We start from the raw sequence: 20,314 nt of genomic DNA on the forward strand, positions 1-20,314 counted from the left end.
GAAAATGAATTATGGTACTTGCAATAAGCACGCCGTTTCAGCTCCTCAAGCGGCGGTATGGTGTGTGATATTCTAATCATCTTATCTTGCAAGAGAGCATCAAATATTTTATCACACTTTGATATATCAAAAGTAAACCTCATCTCCTCATCACGATTCTTGCGAATCGGCTTAAGAGCATTGCACATATAGGGTTTGGCCTTTGAGGACCAAACAAATTCAGTAGTATAGACATCAACCTCATCGTCTGAATTATCATCATTGTGTTCAACCATATGCATTCTAGGGCGATCGATTGCAGACCTATGGACCTCTTTACTTCGACTCTCTTGGGCCAAAGCTTTTTGTAAGACTTGATTAATGCTCGAAAACTCATAACTTTCTAGCCTCTCTTTAATGTGAGTTTTCAAACCATTAAGAACAAGATCTGCCAAGTCTCTCTCAGTTATCACTAAGCTATAACATCGGTTTTTATATCTCTAAACCTCTTGACATAATCGGTGACCGATTCATCATGTTTCTGCCTAACCGATGTAAGATGTGACAACTTTAGCTCATTATCGCCGCTATAAAAGTGATCATGAAACTTTTGCTCTAATTGCGACCATAAGAGAATTGAGCCATGCGGCAAAGCAGCAAACCATGAAAATGCGGTACCAGTTAAAGATAATAAAAATAAACGCACTTTCAATTCTTCTATGGAACCTGCTTCACCCAACTGTGATACTTACTCACATGCTCCCAAGTTGTTTTCGTACCCTCACCACTAAATTTAACAAAATCAGGAACCTTATAACCTTGATGGTAAGAAATTGCATCGAAGTGTTCAGGATAAGGCTTTTGGTACACACGACTCTTTACTTTCGGCTCGTTTCCGAAAGTTTCTAGAAACATCTTATGCAAATCCTTCCTTAATTTAGCTAAAATTGGATCCGAGGTAGATGAAGATGTTTGTGTCAATGGCATAGGAGCAACCTGAGTACTAGCTATTGGTGCAACTTGTGGGATGGGCGCCGGACCATAATTCGGCGGAAGACCAAACATGCTTGCGCCTATGGGTGGTGTGACAAAGTGATTCGGCGTTGACGCCGAATTGGGCACACTCATAATAGGATTAGGGTATGTAGGTGCAGCCACAAGCTGGTTGGTTTGAGTAGGGTAAAAATTCAATGGCATATTATATTGTTGTTACATAGGTGGTGCCGATGAAAGAGGTAAAATTGGACTAGGATTTTCAGATATACCAACAGTACCACTAGATGACGGAGGCATATTTTTCTTAGCACTAGTATTTGCCACAAAAGAATTGTATGTCATCACATTACCCTTACTAACAAGATTTTCAATCACAGCCACTTGCTCTGGAGAAAAAACTTTACTCACAGTGATTTCATCTTGTTCATCAATGAGAGGAGGGAAATTGATGTTTCCAACCGGAGTGATGTTGCCTTGACGGTCCTTCTTGAAACTTGAAAGAAACGCCTCCAAATCCTCCTCCTCGCGCTTCTTCTTGAGCGCCTCAAAAGCCTCTTCATGTTGCTTCTTGCGCGCTTCGTAGGCTTGGCGATGTTCATCCGATAGTTCATCAAGACCGGGCTTAATGATGTTATCGGTGCTAACTTCTGAGGGCTTCGGGAGATCATACATGGTTGATGATGATTCTTGATCTTTCGTCCCACCGGAGTCGCCAAAAAGTGTGTTCGCACACGAACACGTCACCGTGTACCTCCAACGCCGAGGGTGATGCACCGCAGCTCACGTCGAAGGAGACTCATCCGGAAGCGCGGTACGCAAGCAATCCGGCGGGTGCTTTTCAGGACCCGAAACCCCACGCGTCCGGGAGGGACCCCGTCTGGACGTGCGGCGGCTATGGGGTGCCCTAGGTCGGTTCGCCCGCCCCTGGAGCCTCGAGGATCGCTGCCCTTCAACACGAAGAACGAGAGAGAAAGAACAAAGGAGGGATGTAAAACTAGGGGTAAAAGTAGATGTATTTTGCGATTGTGTGTTGTTGTTCAATCGACCGTCACCTCTCGTCTATATAAGAGGCGGATGGACTTCCCGTATAAGAAAAGGACTTGCCTTGTCGTTCAAATCATCAAAATCTGGCCAAATTCGGATTTCTCACGACTTCCGGCCCGGATGTCCGGCTCTAGGCCTGGATGATCCGGCCTAGCACAGTCTTCTGACAACAGCTTACTGTTTTGACTCTAGAATCCACATACGACCTCGGATTTGGACGTTGTTTATATCCAAATCAATCGCCTCAACGAGGCGCACAACTTTCATGTTGAACACTTTTCGATCTGAGGCCATCTTAAGGGTGTTTCGGGTCATTTTCTAAAGTCTGCAGCAGAAAAACTTATCCGGACGTCCGGATTCATCTCCAGATTATCCGAGCTTTACCCAGATGATCTGGGTGCCATCCGGATGATCTGGCTTCACGGGGCCCAAAATTTATGGTTCTGTTGATTTACCCGGATGATAGCCCGGATGTTCGGGTCTTTCACCTGACCGAAAGCCGGATGGTCCGGATCCCGGCTCGGATGATCCGGCCAAATACTGCTGCAGCCCATTGTTCCGCCTGTAACTTTTGCATACGACCTCGGATGAGGACAATTTTTATATCAGAATCGTGCGTTTCGACAAGATGAAGAACTTTGTAGTTGAAAGTTTTTCCATCCAAGACCATCTTAATTAGATTTCATGCCATTTTCTAATTTGATGTCAACACGGGTATCTTTAAAATTGTCATAAATTCTGTATCCGAACTCCGTTTTGGACCATCTCTATATTTATTTCGATCGGCTTGAAGAGAGTCATCCAATGGTGACATGACATCATGAATTTAAACTCATGTTGCTACAGCCTCAAGTCACTCTTTGCGATCATGCCATTTTCTAGCGTCAACACAAGAGGAGATGCATGACAACTTAAGATGTCTAGTAGAGCAGTGTTGAAAGAGAGCACATCCTTTCCCATGGCCACACTCGTGCATGTGTAGTCTGCACACGTAGCAACTCAATGAATTTTTCTTTTGCGAATGAACTCGATGAAAATTCAAAAAAGAAAAGAAATGCCTACGAGTCGTTCTTTTCAGGGGCGGGACATGACATGAGCCTCGAGAGAAAAGGAAAACAGGTCTGTTCGAACGCGTGCCGTTGCTCGGTCGTTGGTTCGTGTACCCCGGCCCGAGTCCCTCGGCGCAGGCACACTCGCTCACGCACGCACGCACACGGCACGAGCTTCAGCTCACGCCGAGGCAGTCGCGCAGGAGACGCGCACACACCAACCAAACACTAGTCAGCAACGCAGCCCACCCAAGTTGACAATCGTCACTCCCTTGTCTCCCCCACCCAGCAGCTCCCGTCTCCCCCTCTCGCTCTCGCTCACGCTCACGCTCACGACACAGGTCCGCACAGCCGCACGGAGACGAATCGAATCGAAGCCCGAGCGGAGGACAGGCGAGGCCGTACCTAGGGTTTCGCTCGCCGGCGAGGATCCCGACGCAGCGCCGCCAGAGGCGGCGCCTCCGCTGAGGTAACTGCCCATCTGTTCCGGCCCCCCTCCACGCCGCTGGGTCTAGTCGAGCTCAAGCTAGGGTTTCCGCGACGGAATTCCGGGGGGTTTTCGGCGGGGTTCGCCGGATCTGGAGGGGCTCGGGGGGCCGATTGGGAGCGCTCCTCGCGGGAATTGCGGGCTCTGGAGGCGCCGCATTGGCGGTGGTTGGTGGGGGGTGGAATTGGGGACGCTTCCTGCGCGTAGTGCTTGTGCCGTACGCTACGGGATTCCACTTTCCGGGGAGCTTGTATGCATGTACGAGGCGAATGTTGAAGGTTTTATATAGGGTTTTTGGGTTGCGATGGCTGCTCGACCTCTCCCTGGAGGAAGCCTGGAAATGATGCCGCCTGCTTAGGAGCTTAGGAGCACCGCGTTGCTGCATGTGGTGCTTTAGTTGCCGTCTGGAGTGGTGTTGATTTGGTGGCCATTTGGGGGACTTTGTAGCAAATGACTTGGTTAAGTTTAGTCGTCTCTACAGCGTAGACACACTGGGTATAGACATTAGGCTGGTACTGTTTCAGATATAGCTGTGGATAGGGTGATTTTGCCGGGCAACGGTTGGATTTGGCGCTTTTTGTAGTATCTTTGAATTTGCGAGACACATCTCTTTCCATTTTTGCTTGCCTGGCCTCCGCGTTGGTGCCTACATGACTGATGTGTTGATATTAATATCCTTAATATTCCGTGTAGCTTAATTCTTGGTGATTTAGGCTAAGCCTCTGATTTGCTGAACTGGATGTGCTTCAATAAATTTTAGAAGCGAATTTCCGTTGGGGTCAATTAGAAGATTCACTGTAGTGATCAAATTTAGTACGCGATGTTAATGGGTTAACTCGAGTTCATTGATTGGACTTCACCGATAGGCAGCAATTGGTCCTGTGATACTGTATTTGTAATGTTTGACGGAATTGGGATTACTTTAGGTGATGACGTTACTACTGGTCCTAGCGCTATTTTTATTTTATTGAATTTTTGTCGTTACTCTCACGGATCTAGACTTAGTCTTCACCCAATTGGAGTCGGACAAGTGAGCTGTCCTACTAATCGTCGGAATTTTCATTGGTTCATAATGGTGCTGCTAAGGGGCAATCATTTATTGTAATGGGCGCTACCGTTTCGCTTTTCTAGCTGTCAGATAACGGACTTCTTAAAATGGTGTTGAAATATTATTTTCCGTTCTTGATGCTTTTCTGGTTTACTAACGAAATCCTGAAGTCATGCCGATATTGTGACTTTGAGGCTGCGATGGTATTGTTTGGTACTCCTACACATACATCACCTTGTCTCTATGTGAAGTTGTGCTAGCGTAGGGCAGCATGGTGAGACAAAATTTATTCTATGGGCTGTGATTGGATACACTCGAGTGACGTGTAGTAAACGCTAAACCTGTATACTCGAGTGACGTGTAGTTATTTTTGGCATTGTAATTTCTAATTATGGGATTTATCACGTTCTACTTGTTTGGCAGGTTTCTTCGGGCCTGTACCCATGCTTTCAGCTTTCAGAAGGTGATTGTAGAGGGGGAGGATGGAAGAGGAGGAACATCGTGGAGTTGTTCTGGTATGCAGCGTCTGTGGGTTCCTCTTCGCTGTCCTTGGCCCTCTCAGCTTTTGGATTCTATGGGCTGTGAATTGGAGGCCATGGAGGTTATATAGGTATGCTGGTGATTGAATATACTTTTTTGCGAGGATTATGCTTTTATTTGCATGTATCATTTGTTTGGTTCTTACTTGGGATTAACTAATAATCTGCTATGTTAAATTCGTTGTTTGTGCACTCTATTTTTTCCTATTCAAATTCCATGCATTTTATCGTTGTGTACCATTGAATGTTGGTATTGATATAAAGCTTGACGCACCAGTCTAATCACACGCACCATACGCAAAGTAGCCCCCCCCCCCCCTCTGCCCTCTCCCCAATTGTTCTTTACCTCACTGTGATATTTCTAATGTTTTTACGAGTACCCAGCTAGTAGTTTGGTTGTTACATTTGCAGATATTTCACTCAGTAAGAAGCATTTTTATCCTAATGATATCAAGACAGCAAAGTAGGTAGGGTTGGTATCAGTAACACACTAGCGCATGAAACTATTCTTGCAATTCTATTATTTTCCATTCTAGCTTCATACTTTCTGATTACTTAAAGCCTGCTGTCCATGTATGGAGTATAGTGTTTTTTTCTTTCTGATCCTGTGTTTGGCAAGTAGCGGATGGGCAAATATGCATCCTTATTTAGGCTCATTGTGTTCACAGTGCATTGACTTCTGGTTTCACCCGTTTGGCTTTCCTAGTTAGGTGTTAATCTTTTTCATCCTTTTTTCTTATTCAGCTGGATATACGCAAGGAAATGGCCAGCCTATGTGCAAGGACCTCAGCTAAGCACACTCTGCAGTTTTTTGACCCTTTTTGCATGGCTTGTCGTCATTTCCCCTATAGCAGTTCTGCTAGTGTGGGGAAGCATCCTTATTGCTCTTATGGAAAGGAACATAACTGGTTTAGCTGTTATAATGGTTGGCGTTGCTTTGCTTCTATCATTCTACTCTATAATGCTCTGGTGGAGAACACAATGGCAAAGCTCAAGTATGTTTTCTATCCTTTGTGTTGATTTTATAAATTGGCATTTCTTCTTCCAGAATTTTTGCCCACGTAGTTCTCATTCTTTGTCCAAATGTCATCATGCTTGAGTACGGTTGCTCCTGAAATGCATTGGATTTTTTGGTGGGCGTTATATTATCTCTCTAGAACATGAATAAACCCTCTGTCTTCTGGCTATAAAGAAACACTCAATTCTTTTTAGACACTGATAATAATTCAATGTTACTTGCCCCCCATATATTTGCCATGACATGGCGTTTTGTATTTCTGCATCCAATTTGCACGGTGTTTGGTCCCGGCATCTAGCATTCTACCCACAATAGTTGGCCATACAACCGCGATTATTCCATATCAAAATTTCTTCCAGAAGGACCTGATAGTCACATTAGAAAATAGAGATACTATGGGAATTATTTCAAAACATGTTTGACATAAAAGTTTTTAGATCATCACAACCAAAGTGTGGCTAAATCACTTTTGTAGCTAACCACATTTTGCCTAAGCTAAGTTAGCCGTGAACCAAATGGGCGGCTTACATAAAGAGAAGTTACAAATCCCTGTGGACCGTTCAAAATGTTATCAGCAGTTTCATCTAAAAAAGTTATCAGCAGTACTTGTTCCAGAATTTCTTCACTTTGTTTTGTATTAGATGTTTCTGCTATTGGGTCAATACTATCTTTTTGTCCTTTTGTGAGCTGAGACACTGTTTTCTTTTCGCTTGATCTATTAAAGACATTAACAAATGGAAATCCCTGTGGGCTGTGGAGGTTCAAAATGTTATCAGCCGTTTCATCTAAATATTGTTCTATCATTTCTTCATTTTGTTTTGTATTAGTTGTTTCTACTATCGGGTCAATCAACTATCTGTTTGTCCTTTAGTGAGCTTTTTGGTTGATCTATTAACGATATTAACATATGGATTGTTTGTTGCAGAGGCTGTTGCTTATCTTCTCCTCTTGGCAGTAGGTCTGCTGTGTGCCTATGAATTTTGTGCTGTTTATGTCACAGCCGGTGCTAGTGCTACTGAAATCAATTCTCCATCTGGATTCTTCTTTGGATTATCTGCAATATCATTGGCCATCAATATGCTCTTTATATGTAAAATACTGTTTAATGGTAAAGCCACTCTTCTCTCAGCTTAGTTGAGCCTTATCTTAATATACAAATTTATGAAACTTTTGAAATTCCATACATATTATCTGCAGGAAGTGGATTCGATGTTGATGAATACGTCCGGAGGTCGTACAAGTTTGCATATTCTGATTGTGTTGAAGTGGCCCCTGTCTCATGCTCCCCTGACCCCCCGGATCCTAGTGAGTTATACATGACAAAATCCAGCAGGTGAGTCCAGCATTTTATTCTCGAAATATCTTTTACTAACTTAACTAAACTGCGGTATACCAGCTTCAGTAAGTTTTATGATGTTCACTTGGCTAATCTATTTTTCTTTCAAATTTAATAAGATGATGAGTTAAAAATGCAGGGTGTTGCATCTAGGGCTTCTCTACCTTTGCTCCCTGGTTGTGCTTGTTGTCTATTCCATCTTGTATGGTGTGACATCAAAAGAAGCACGTTGGTTGGGTGCTTTAACTTCAGTTGCTGTAGTGATTCTTGGTAATGCTTTTTCTGTGGACTATTGATTGTTTGTGCTCTGTATCTGTTTCTTTGACATCCTGGTTTTCTGTTGTACAGACTGGAATTTGGGCTTGTGTTCATTCAGGTTTGAGCTTCTTAAAAGTCGGACGCTAGCGTTATTTGTGGCTGGAACATCGCGCGTTTTTCTCATATGCTTTGGGGTTCATTACTGGTTTGTATTCATCTTTGTGCTTCTTTAGTTGATCATATTTAAGTCCTAGTACTTCTTCCTACTTACTGACTAAGGTATTAAATTAGGTACCTTGGACATTGCATCAGCTATGCTTTTGTGGCATCTGTTCTTTTAGCTGCTGCTGTCTCTGGCTGGCTTTCTATTTCCAACCCCTCAGTTGCAAGGATTGATGCTCTAAGAAGTACAGTGATAAAGCTGCGAGAAGGATTTCGAAGAAAAGGACAAAATAGTTCTTCAAATTCATCAGAAGGTTGCGGATCTAGTGTGAAGCGTAGTAGTGGTAGTGTTGAAGCATGTCAACATGGTAATACTACCGATTCTATTTACAGAAGTAATTCACAGAGTGATGGGGTCCATTGGAATAGTGTTCCTTTTGATCGATCCAACAGTTGTCAAGAAGGCAGAAGCTCTGACAAGAACATAGATAGTGGACGTGCAAGTTTAGCGCATCGCAGTAATTCGTGCCTTTCTGCCGTCCAAGACTCTGAAACTGCGATCATTTCTGCAGATAGACATGGGGATACCACTGCTTCACTTGTTGTTTGTTCTAGCAGCGGTTTGGAAAGTCAAGGCTGCGGGTCTAGTGGATCAGCCACTGCCTCGGGTAATCAGCAACTGTTGGATTCGAACTTAGCTGCAATTTTTCAAGATAGGCTGAATGACCCAAGGATCACATCTATGCTAAAAAGGAATGGTGGACTTGGAGATGTGGAACTGGCTAATCTTCTACATGATAAAGGCCTGGATCCTAATTTTTCTTACATGTTGAAAGATAAGGTTATGGATCCACGGATTTTAGCTTTGCTACAGAGAAGCAGCCTAGATGCAGACCGAGAACATCAAGATGATGCAGATGCTACTGCTACTGAGGAATTGGATACGACTATTGCAAACCAGATCTCTTTGTCAGAAGAACTCAGGAGAAACGGGCTAGAAAATTGGCTGAACATTTCAAGACTGATTTTTCATCAAGTGGCCGGTACTCCAATACGGTCCTTCGTTGTATTTACCCTAATATTTATTGTAGAGACAGTTACTGTTGCTGTCCATCGACCAGAGCCCATCAAGGTGATAAATGCAATACATGAACAGGTAATATTTGTCGCAGAAGCACTATAGCACCTTTGAAAGATTGATTTAACATTGATAAAACATGTGATAGTTTCCCCCCCTTCATTTGGCAGTTTGAGTTTGGTTTCTCCATACTGCTTTTATCACCAGTTGTCTGTTCCATCATGGCATTCACATGGTCCCTGCGTGCGGAAGAGATGATGATGACATCCAAACCACAGAAGGTGATTAGTGATATACAACAAGAGAACTTTTCATTCTTTAGTACCAATTATCATGCCATGTCAGATTATAACCGTCATACTAATACGAGGCTCTTATCACCATATCAGAACAAGTACTTTGTACTATTTCTGTTTTAAAACTTACCATGAACCAGATGCTATGTAATGCAAAAGGTATATATATATATATTTGCGGATAGTGCAAAAGGAATATGATGGTAGAGGCAAATTGAAATGCTGTGCAAGAATTTTAGCAATACATGTGCGTGCCTCTGGATAACTCTGGGTATCTTTACTAGACATGCTTTAGTGCATCAAACTCTCTTATGTAAAGGCCATCTGTGCTTATCTTTCGAAAACAAATAAATATGTGCTCACATTGCACTGAGTATGCTGGGTCTGTCCTTTTATTGCACTGAGTATGCTGTTATGTTGCTTAATTTTACTTGAAATGCAACTTCATTCTCAGCTATAATGACTTGCCATTGTTTTCCACATCTTCAGTATGGCTTCATCGCGTGGCTGTTGAGTACATGTGTTGGCTTACTTCTCTCTTTCTTGAGGTACACTCACTGCTTAATATCTGAAATATCAGTAACTATTATAATTTTAATCATATGCAATACTGCTAATTAATTTCTGTGCCTGTTTATTTCACTTAAGACTAAATATTTTCACAAGGGTATAAAATGATAATATGCAAATCATGCTAGTCATAACCATTTGTTCCACATATGGTTTTAAGGGCACTTTATTATTATATACGTTTCATACATCATTTTCTTCAAAATGGCTTCTTCTGTACAAGAGAATCATTTGTGTATGTGATTTCTCTTAAAGAAACTTACGGCTCTTTATACTTGCGGAAGGGATTACGTGTATACTGGAAATCCTGAGTGTGCCATCCTCAGTTGGCAAGTGACGTGACCTATATCTATTAGTTGTGTTACATGCATGTTTCACTTTAGGCGGCATGAGATGATGATACATGCTCAAAAATAGATCTCCACTTTGTTTCTATGGATATCAGTTTACATCCGGTTCTACTACGAGGTGCTTTATCCTGTAGGATGTTAGAGAAATACAGATCCGAATTTTCGTACTCCAGTTATCCAGTGAGCTAAGATATAATGCAATAAGACATGATTCAAGCAAGTACAATAATTATACGGGATTAAGCATTACGCTAGCACACAGACACCCTTAACAAAGTCTAATGGTGGTGTCACTGCTGAAGGTTTTCTATTGTTTATCAGTTTGTCTTAGGATGAGCTTCATTATGTGATTGATTAACTAAATTTATTTTGGGTGCATGTGCAAGACTAAAGCTTTAGGTTGACTGCTATATTTTAGTTGGGTAATGATGATGGCTTGACATATTCAAATCATCCGCTGTCTGTAGTCAAAACCTGTTTTACACATAGATTCTGTGGCAACTAGATATCTTCAATTAATGCAATTCCTATTTTCATTGGTGAAATGTATCCTTTTTTGGTTCTGAATGTTACTTATGCTATTCTGCAGCAAGTCATCAGTTATATTGGGTTTGTCTCTCACGGTCCCACTTATGGTGGCTTGCCTCTCATTTGCTATTCCTATATGGATGCGTAATGGTTATCGTTTCTGGATTCCGGGAGGGGAACTTGATAATCGTGAAAATATTCGTCAATCTCCAGGGAAGAAAGAGGTTTGTTTCGCGTATCTTCTTAAAATTTAGCAATGGGTATTATTTATATATGTACTAACCAATATGCAACGTTCATCTATCTAAGCTCTTTGCATAACTGAACTTATAATGTATGCCACACTCTGACCCAGCTTCGTGTTATGTCCTGAGCTGTAGTTTTATTGCATGCACCATGTTCTGCAGTATATATATATCCAAACATGAACAATTTTCTGTCCCTATTTTACAGCATTACTCCTTCTGTCCCATATTAGTTGTCGCTCAAACGGATGTATCTAGCACTGAAGTGCGTGTAGATACATCCATTTCAGCGACAACTAATATGGGACGGAGGGTGTATTATTATTCTAGATACCTTCCAGTCCACCAATGGTATTTGAAATTATGTTCATGTTGCTCATTATTAATCTTTTGTTGTCAGGGGACTCTCTTCGCAATCAGCGTAGTTGTTTTCATTGCATCAGTTATTGGCCTTGGCGCCATAGTATCGGCGAAGCCTTTAGATGCTTTAGGCTACAGAGGATGGGATGCTGATAAAAAGAGTTTTTACTCTCCCTATGCAACATCTATGTATCTTGGATGGGCATTATCTTCCACAATTGCGGTGCTTGTTACTGGGGTGATACCTATTGTTGCTTGGTTTGCCACATACCGATTTTCGCCTTCATCGGCCATATGTGTTGGCCTTTTCGCAAGTATGTCGTACTTGATCTTTTCTGAATTTGATATTGAAGCTGACGCTTTCAGATATAACTGACTCCTGAGTTGTTACTTTTTGTAGCTGTTCTTGTATCCTTCTGCGGTGCATCCTATTGGGGAGTTGTAAATTCACGTGAGGACGGGATTCCTCTAAAGGCTGATTTCCTGGCAGCACTACTCCCCTTACTTTGCATTCCTGCAATGTTTGCTCTGTTCACTGGGCTGTATAAATGGTATAAAGTCCACCTGTAGCATTTTCATTTCTACTCATATTTTTGCTGTGCTGAGATGAAACGCAAAAAATTGCAGGAAGGATGATGATTGGAAGATCTCCCGAGGAGTTTACCTTTTCGTCGGCATGGGAATGTTGCTATTGCTTGGTGCTATATCAGCAATTATCGTCACAATTAGACCTTGGACTGTAAGTTAACCTAAATCATGGAGAAATCTTCATATACATGTGTAATTCATCTGTGTATAAGTTATAACGGAGTATAATTGACATGACATCTTTATACAGGTCGGAGTCGCATGCCTCCTAGTTACCCTGTTCCTTGTATTTGCTATTGGGGTCATTCACTACTGGAAATCTAATAATTTCTATTTAACAAGAACACAGATGCTACTTGTCTGTTCCCTTGCTTTTCTCCTCGTGCTGGCTGCCTTCCTTATGGGTCTGTTTCAGGGTGAGTACAGGTTCTCCCTTCGCTGTCTTCCATTCTGCTTTTACTAGTTTTAGCGGTTTGGTGCACTGTACTACTGTCATCATTTCATATTAAATGTGAATATCTTTTACAGGCAAACCTTTTCTTGGAGCATCTATTGGTTATTTCTCATTTCTGTTTCTTCTCACTGGAAGGGCTTTGACTGTAAGTTTGATTTATGTTACTTACTTGCATAACTATTAGCCATCAGATGCTAGTTTTGATATTTGCTGATCATCCTGTGACACTGAATGAATATAACCTTCTCAGGTCCTTCTATCTCCACCAATTGTTGTTTATTCACCACGGGTTTTACCCGTATATGTTTATGATGCTCATGCAGACTCTGCCAAAAATGTTAGGTATGGTAAACAACCTTCATACCATAACCTTCTGAGATGAACCTAATCTTTCTTATGTTCAGTATTGATCATAATTTATTTTTGTTTCTGTTGTGTCCTATCCTATAAGTGCTGTTGTCATCTGATAAAATACCCTAACACCACTCTCTTTACAGTTACGCCTTCCTTATCTTGTATGGGATTGCATTGGCAACTGAAGTTTGGGGTGTTATCGCTAGTCAAATAATGAATCCACCGTTTGTTGGGGCTGCTATTTGTGCTAGCACTCTTGTAATTGCCTTCAGTTTCGCTGTTTCTCGTCCATGCCTAACTCTTAAGGTTGGTACTTTTGTACAGTATAAGCAAACACTGAACATTCTTTGTTTTTGTCCTTTTTTCATCTGTAATTCCAAGTAACAATCTCTATGAAACTTGAATCAGATGATGGAGGATGCCATTCATTTTCTCAGCAAGGACACAGTTATTCAAGCAATGTCACGGTCTGCTAACAAAGTAAGTCGATTTATATCCTACTATGAAGATGCTACTTAACAAACTACTGATTTGAAAGCTGGTCAATATAGCATTTTTTTTTCTGCATACCACTGTTAAGCCTGTCTGAACCATCTTTTCCACTTTCTTTTCGTTAACAACATTTGTTGAGAACTATCACCAAATTTGTGCCTAGCTAGTGCATATTCTATCCCGTTGCATACCTTTCCTACCGGTGAACTTTCAGAAGTACATAAATGTTACCGAGATGGCATCCTTTTGTAATTACGTGCCAATAGTTCTTCCGTGGTAGGCATGGTTATCTATCAGCTGTCAGTCTAGATGAGAATCTTGTTAGTGACTCCACCAATTTCCAGGATATGCACATAACAATAAGAGCACCATATAACAATATAATATTGTTGTTACTGTATCGTTGACCATATGTTCTTTGTACAACTCAGACAAGAAATGCTATATCCGGGACTTACTCAGCACCTCAGAGGTCCGCAAGTTCTGCTGCTCTTTTGGTGGGAGATCCTGCTGTTACTTTGGATAGGGCTGGGAACTTTGTGCTTCCTAGGGCTGATGTTATGAAACTGAGGGATCGTTTGAGAAATGAAGAAGTCACTACAGGGTCTTTCTTTTGTGGAGTAAAAAATTGTTTCATGGTTTGCCCTGGATCCCCAGCAGACGTTGATTATCGGAGGAATATGTGTGCCCATGCACGCATCTTGGCTTTGGAAGAGGCAATTGATACTGAATGGGTTTATATGTGGGACAAATTTGGTGGTTATTTGCTTCTGTTGCTTGGATTGACTGCCAAAGCTGAACAAATACAGGTAAACTCAATATTTTCCGCCATTCTTGTCTCTCCCTAATTCATGAGCATTGTTAATGCTGTATATTTCTGTTTGTTTCAGGATGAAGTTCGTCTTAGGCTATTTTTGGACAGCATAGGCCTTTCTGACTTAAGTGCTAAAGAAATTAAGAAATGGATGCCTGAAGATCGAAGGCAATTTGAACTTATTCAAGAAAGGTAATAAGTGATGTTTTTACATGATACCATAGTTATATGTAGGGCTCCCTGGAAGTCATGAGCTCATCATCAAAATTTTGCTTTTATTTGTGTCTGCAGCTACATAAGGGAGAAAGAAATGGAAGAGGAGGTTTTGATGCAAAGGCGAGAGGAAGAAGGGAAGGGAAGGGAAAGAAGGAAGGCATTGTTGGAGAAGGAGGAACGCAAATGGAAGGAGCTCGAAATATCATTGCTGTCTTCTATACCTAATGCTGGAAGCAGGGATGCTGCGGCTATGGCGGCAGCTGTCAGAGCTGTGGGAGGTGATTCTGCTCTGGAAGACTCTTTTGCCAGGGACAGAGTCTCGTCAATAGCCCTTCACATACGAAAAGCACAATTGGCACGACGAGCAGAGCAGGTGCTATTCGCATTATACTTATATTTATTTTTTATGGTGCTATATGTAAAATATGTACTTTTTGGGTGCATGAATTGTGGAGAGCCATCCTTTGTGAGTTTATTGAATGTTTCGTGGTTCACCTTGAACTGGTAACCTGACAACACATCAGTTTAATGACTTCATGATCAAAAATAGCATTTTTAAATAAATTCTATAGCACGTGCTACATGCACATTTCCTTTAGTTACAGTTCCTGCTGATACTACTTAGATATCTGTTACTGTTGTGAATTGTTGAATAGACTAGCATTCCTGTTCTTGCTGATACTGTTTAGATATCTGACATTGTTATGAACTGGTGAACAGACTAGCATTCCAGGTGCTGTATGTGTACTTGATGATGAACCAAGGAGTACCGGACGCCATTGTGGAGAAATTGACTTGTGTCTTTGTCAAAGTCAAAGAGTGAGCTTCTCCATTGCAGTAATGGTTCAACCGGTATCTGGTCCAGTCTGTCTTTTCGGAACCGAATTTGAGAAGAAGGTTTGCTGGGAAATCTTGGTGGCAGGGTCAGAACAGGGAATGGAAGCGGGGCAGGTTGGTCTTAGATTGGTAACTAAGGGTGAAAGGATGACTACTGTTGCTAAAGAGTGGAATATTGGTGCGTCAAGTATTGCAGATGGCAGGTATGAACTTTTCACCACTTTTATATTTTGTGTGGAAACAACAGAAAATCAAAAGCAGCTAACCTGTTCAACTTTTCCTTGCCACTGCAGTGTCCGCAAGCATTTACTGTCTGTTACAGACTTGCTGTGTTGTTTTTCTGTGGGGTTCCATCTTTTCTTCTTCTAGTATCTGTATAGAAAGAATGTAAATCTTAACATTTGTGGTTCAGACCATACCTGTTAACTCCTGCTACATTATTAGTGGTTTTCCCCTATATAGTGTTGCTTTAGTTGTAATGTTTTCAATGAATAAGTAGGCGGTAATTCCACTGAAAAATCTTTTGATGCAGATTTAGTTTCCTCTACTTTCTTTTACTAGTTATATCTCATAGTCGCCGATTTGATTTTGCAGGTGGCATATCGTCACAGTGACTATAGATGCTGACCTAGGTGAAGCAACTTCTTTCATAGATGGAGTTTATGATGGATATCAGAATGGATTACCGTTGCCTAGAAACAACGGCGTATGGGAACCTGGGGCAGATATTTGGGTTGGTGCGAGGCCACCCACAGACTTGGATGCCTTTGGTAGGTCAGACAGTGAAGGTACAGACTCAAAGATGCAGATAATGGATGCTTTCTTATGGGGAAGGTGTCTGACTGAAGATGAAATTGCTGCGCTATATACAATCATGAGTCCTGCGGAGTATGGCTTTTTTGACCTTGCAGCTGAAGATGCTTGGCATGGAAGCTATTCTGCTAGGGTATATTCTAGCTTCTAATTCCTTATTTGTACCCTTTTTGTAATGTCATGATTTTGAAGGTAATATGAAATTACAAATGACATTGTCTTAAATTTACTGTATTTTCATTCAGGTGGATGACTGGGAGAGTGAAGAAGCAAACTATGAGCTATATGATCAAGAGGATGTTGAATGGGACGGGCAGTATTCAAGTGGTAGGAAACGTCCGGTGCGCGATGCAGTAGCTATTGACATTGATTCCTTTGCTAGAAGACCCAGAAAACCGAGGTTTGAGACACGAGAGGAAGTCAACCAGCGTATGCTGTCTGTTGAAAGGGCTGTCAGGGAAGCTCTTAGTGCAAAAGGGGAGAGGGCATTTACTGATCAAGAGTTCCCTCCAGATGATCGATCTTTATACGTGGATCCAGGGAACCCTCCTCTAAAATTGCAGGTACTGTTCATGCATATATGTGCTCTTGTGCACTAAATATTGTTCAAGTCTTTACAATTGATTTTTGTATGAGTTCAGGTTGTTTCTGAGTGGACGAGGCCTTCTGACATAGCAAAGGAGATATCTATTAGTTCTCAGCCATGCTTGTTTTCTGGTTCCGTGAATTCCTCGGATGTATGCCAGGTATATAGTGTTTGGTTTGTGCTGGTCTGATATTTTTCCCTACAGTAGAATTTTTTAGCAAGATCAAGCCATGTTTTGATAGTACTAACGAATTTCCCTAACTGTTCTTTTCAGGGTCGGTTGGGAGACTGCTGGTTCCTGAGTGCAGTTGCAGTTTTAACTGAGATGTCTCGTATATCTGAAGTTATAATCACTCCAGCATACAATGAAGAAGGGATTTACACTATCCGATTCTGCATTCAGGTATTTGATAATATTCAGCTTCTATTTCCATGAGGCCATAGACCGGTATATATATGTGTACATGTGAAGTAAATAGATGGGATATTACACCACTCAGATTATTGGCATTTCTCCTAAACCTAGAGATGTTAGCAAAAGTCCCATATTATATTTGATGCCTCTTTGTTATCATATACTCCAACAAACTAACAAATATGAATTACCTTGCTGCCCATGTGGGCTAGCTGTCCCAATTTACATATAGTACATTATGCATGTATTGCAGTAAAAAAGATACCAAAATTATTCATTAGTGCAGTTTTATCAATTTAGCACATGCCTGCAGTCCTGCACAGTTCTGTTCCCCCATTTAATTTAGTAGATTATGCATAAATGTATTATAGATCAATTCATTAGTCATCACACAATTTCCTGTTCAAACTCAACAGTATCCAAGAGAACGAACTAGTGCACACAGAGATTTGTCTAGGGTGCATCATAGTTTCTCTAGGGTTTATGCATTATTTTCCACCAATAATCTAATTCATTTTATGAGCACTAGAGCATATGCATTATCTTCCGACTTCCGCTAACTTGACTCTTTCTTGATCACGCTTTCCACTAGGGTGAGTGGGTGGCTGTGGTCGTCGATGATTGGATTCCCTGCGAGTCTCCTGGAAAACCAGCATTTGCTACGAGTAGGAAACAAAATGAGCTATGGGTATCCATTCTTGAGAAAGCTTATGCAAAACTTCATGGCTCTTATGAGGCGCTAGAAGGCGGGCTTGTGCAAGATGCTCTAGTAGACCTCACAGGAGGAGCTGGCGAGGAGATTGATATGCGGAGTCCCCAAGCACAGATCGATCTTGCTAGTGGAAGATTGTGGTCTCAGTTGTTACATTTTAATCAAGAAGGTTTTCTTCTTGGTGCTGGAAGCCCCTCTGGCTCTGATGCTCATATTTCATCAAGCGGCATTGTTCAGGGACATGCTTACTCCATTTTGCAGGTTTGCTCTCATTTGTTTGTTTGAACTTTTGGCAGTCTCCATTCTACGTTGATACATTTATACTGTATTTTCAGATAAGAGAAGTTGATGGCCACAAGCTTGTCCAAATTAGAAATCCTTGGGCAAATGAAGTTGAATGGAATGGGCCATGGTCAGACTCGTCACAGGAGTGGACTGAACGAATAAAGCATAAGCTCAAGCATGTTCCACAGGTACTAATCTTTTCCCAGCTATAATTTTGACTGAGTAGATTGTACTCCATTAGCTTTCATCAGAAAGGATTAACATTGATTTTTTTTGTATTACCAGAACAAACAATATATTTTTATTCTGAAAACATTGTTCCACACGATTTTTACCATCTCAATGTCTAAGAAATCAAGTAAACAGAATGGAGTTTATTTTAAAATATAGTGTGAAAATTAAAAATATCTTATTATCAGTACTTCAATAGCCACCCCTGCAATTTTGGGTTATAAATTGTCTCTTTCGAAAAAATAGGCACCTGTTTGAATTTATAACCCTCACCACTCACCACAGTATCTTATTGTCTATTATTGTTGTTGCAGTCAAAGAATGGTGTATTCTGGATGTCTTGGCAAGATTTTCAGATCCACTTTCGATCAATATATGTTTGTCGTGTTTATCCACCTGAGATGCGCTATTCTGTCCATGGGCAATGGCGTGGCTATAGTGCAGGTGGTTGCCAAGATTATGACTCGTGGCATCAAAATCCTCAGTATCGACTTAGGGTAACAGGACGTGATGCACTGTATCCTGTCCATGTGTTTATTACCCTTACACAGGTATGTGCCATCTGCATGTTAATATAAGACTTGAAGAAAGCACTTTGATGCTGATTTTGACACGGACTTCTGCTTGTCAGGGTGTTGGTTTCTCTAGAAAGACAAATGGTTTCAGGAATTACCAATCTAGTCATGATTCTTCCATGTTTTATATTGGAATGAGGATACTCAAGACAAGGGGCTGCCGTGCTGCTTACAATATCTACATGCATGAATCCGTTGGCGGGACAGATTATGTAAACTCAAGGGAGATATCGTGTGAATTGGTCTTGGAACCTTATCCGAAAGGATACACAATTGTGCCAACAACTATCCATCCAGGGGAGGAAGCACCTTTTGTTTTGTCAGTTTTTACAAAAGCACCAATCAAACTAGAAGCTGTTTAGGGCAGGATTGAGACTCCATGCGTTTGCTACTGGTCACTGTGCCTCTCAGCTGCTGGCCCAGGTTCTTTGGGGCCGAGTGACGCAGAGTCCCAGCTGTGGGTTCAAGAAGACCAGGAAATGGGTAAGCGCTTGATCCTTGCAGTTGTCTATGTTCCGACTTTGCCTAATTCTGCTGGCCGTATGGTCTAATGCTGCAGTGTTCTCCAAACTATAAACAACCTATCTGGTGTGCTGCTGCATTAATTTAGATAACAAGATGTAATTCAGATAACTGAACCTTGTAACCATTTCAGGGTATTTGCTAAGAGCAGTACGCCTATAGCTGGGATTTATGATGCAGCAGCTCTGCACTTGGACCTGAATATGCCGGAATCCATCAGGGCGCTCTGCCTGCAAGCTGATGAGAGAAGGCGATGTTTTTGCTAGCAAAGAAAGAGAAGGTAACGTTTCCAGTCAGCAGGTTGCATGGAGCGAATTGATCGGTGCATGTGCTGGATGAGAAGAATCGTGGCGTTTTGTGTCCATGCTTGTAGATAGCGGTGGCAGCTGACATTTAGACCTAGTAGCCCAATCCTGTGTATACCTGTCCGTGTTACCCCTGTACATACTATAGAGTTAGATGAGTTTAACCTTGCGCCTGCCGTTCTTAAGTGCATATCGCTCTTGTGCAGCTTGGAAATGCCGTTCTAGCAAGCTGCAGTTTTGCTGATCCATAACCTGAGGGTAGTCTGGCCATAGTTGTTTTCATTGATTGCCTGTATGTAATCCAAATCTGATCTCATTGAAAGGAAGCGATTTTTTGGTATATGATGTGAAGCCTTTGTCCCTGTGCTCGTCATTCACCCATTGTTGCAATGACTAAAGGGATTCTGCTCCCCCCTACTAAAATGGAGTCGGACACAAGCAGTATTATTGTACTATTCAGACTTCAGAACTTATCAAGGGAGGTTCGACGATGTGGATCATGCGCGGCTGGGCAGAGCATGCACGCCATCTTTGAACTCAAAACTCTTGAAGTGCTCCTCGTCTTTACGCCAATCTGGCAGTGGCCGGCATGCAATAATCCGGCGCCGTAGAGGTGGGTGCTTCTAGGGGACCGCCACCTGAGTCAGTGACCATAGCCTGAGCTGCGTATACGTGCGGGAAGCAAATCGTCCGCAGTAGGTACGTACACGTGCAAGCAACGGTTTTACTCACGCGCTAGTGGTTTCTTGGTAGTCGCTGCGCTACTTTGGTC

At 41.8% G+C, this 20,314-nt stretch overlaps 1 protein-coding gene across 1 annotated transcript; it reads left to right on the top strand.

Moving 5' to 3' along the window:
* Nucleotides 1-3,314: 3,314 nt before the first annotated feature.
* DEK1 (calpain-type cysteine protease family) lies at nt 3,315-19,884 on the top strand. The gene is made up of 32 exons (XM_048679629.2): nt 3,315-3,537; nt 5,027-5,213; nt 5,887-6,137; nt 7,086-7,268; nt 7,358-7,493; nt 7,636-7,766; nt 7,845-7,959; nt 8,046-9,072; nt 9,165-9,275; nt 9,780-9,838; nt 10,800-10,962; nt 11,384-11,657; nt 11,744-11,894; nt 11,971-12,082; nt 12,182-12,347; nt 12,460-12,530; nt 12,636-12,727; nt 12,883-13,045; nt 13,148-13,219; nt 13,663-14,040; nt 14,122-14,237; nt 14,337-14,634; nt 14,982-15,301; nt 15,693-16,044; nt 16,157-16,474; nt 16,553-16,657; nt 16,772-16,900; nt 17,505-17,885; nt 17,960-18,097; nt 18,455-18,691; nt 18,772-19,198; nt 19,371-19,884. The coding sequence occupies exons 2-31, from the start codon at nt 5,086-5,088 to the stop codon at nt 19,075-19,077; spliced, it is 6,483 nt and encodes a 2,160-aa protein (XP_048535586.2). The 5' UTR covers nt 3,315-3,537; nt 5,027-5,085; the 3' UTR covers nt 19,078-19,198; nt 19,371-19,884.
* Nucleotides 19,885-20,314: the final 430 nt, after the last annotated feature.

Source organism: Triticum urartu, chromosome 6A, assembly GCF_056163025.1.
Source record: "Triticum urartu cultivar PI428250 chromosome 6A, HENAU_Tu73, whole genome shotgun sequence".
Taxonomy (NCBI): domain Eukaryota; kingdom Viridiplantae; phylum Streptophyta; class Magnoliopsida; order Poales; family Poaceae; genus Triticum; species Triticum urartu.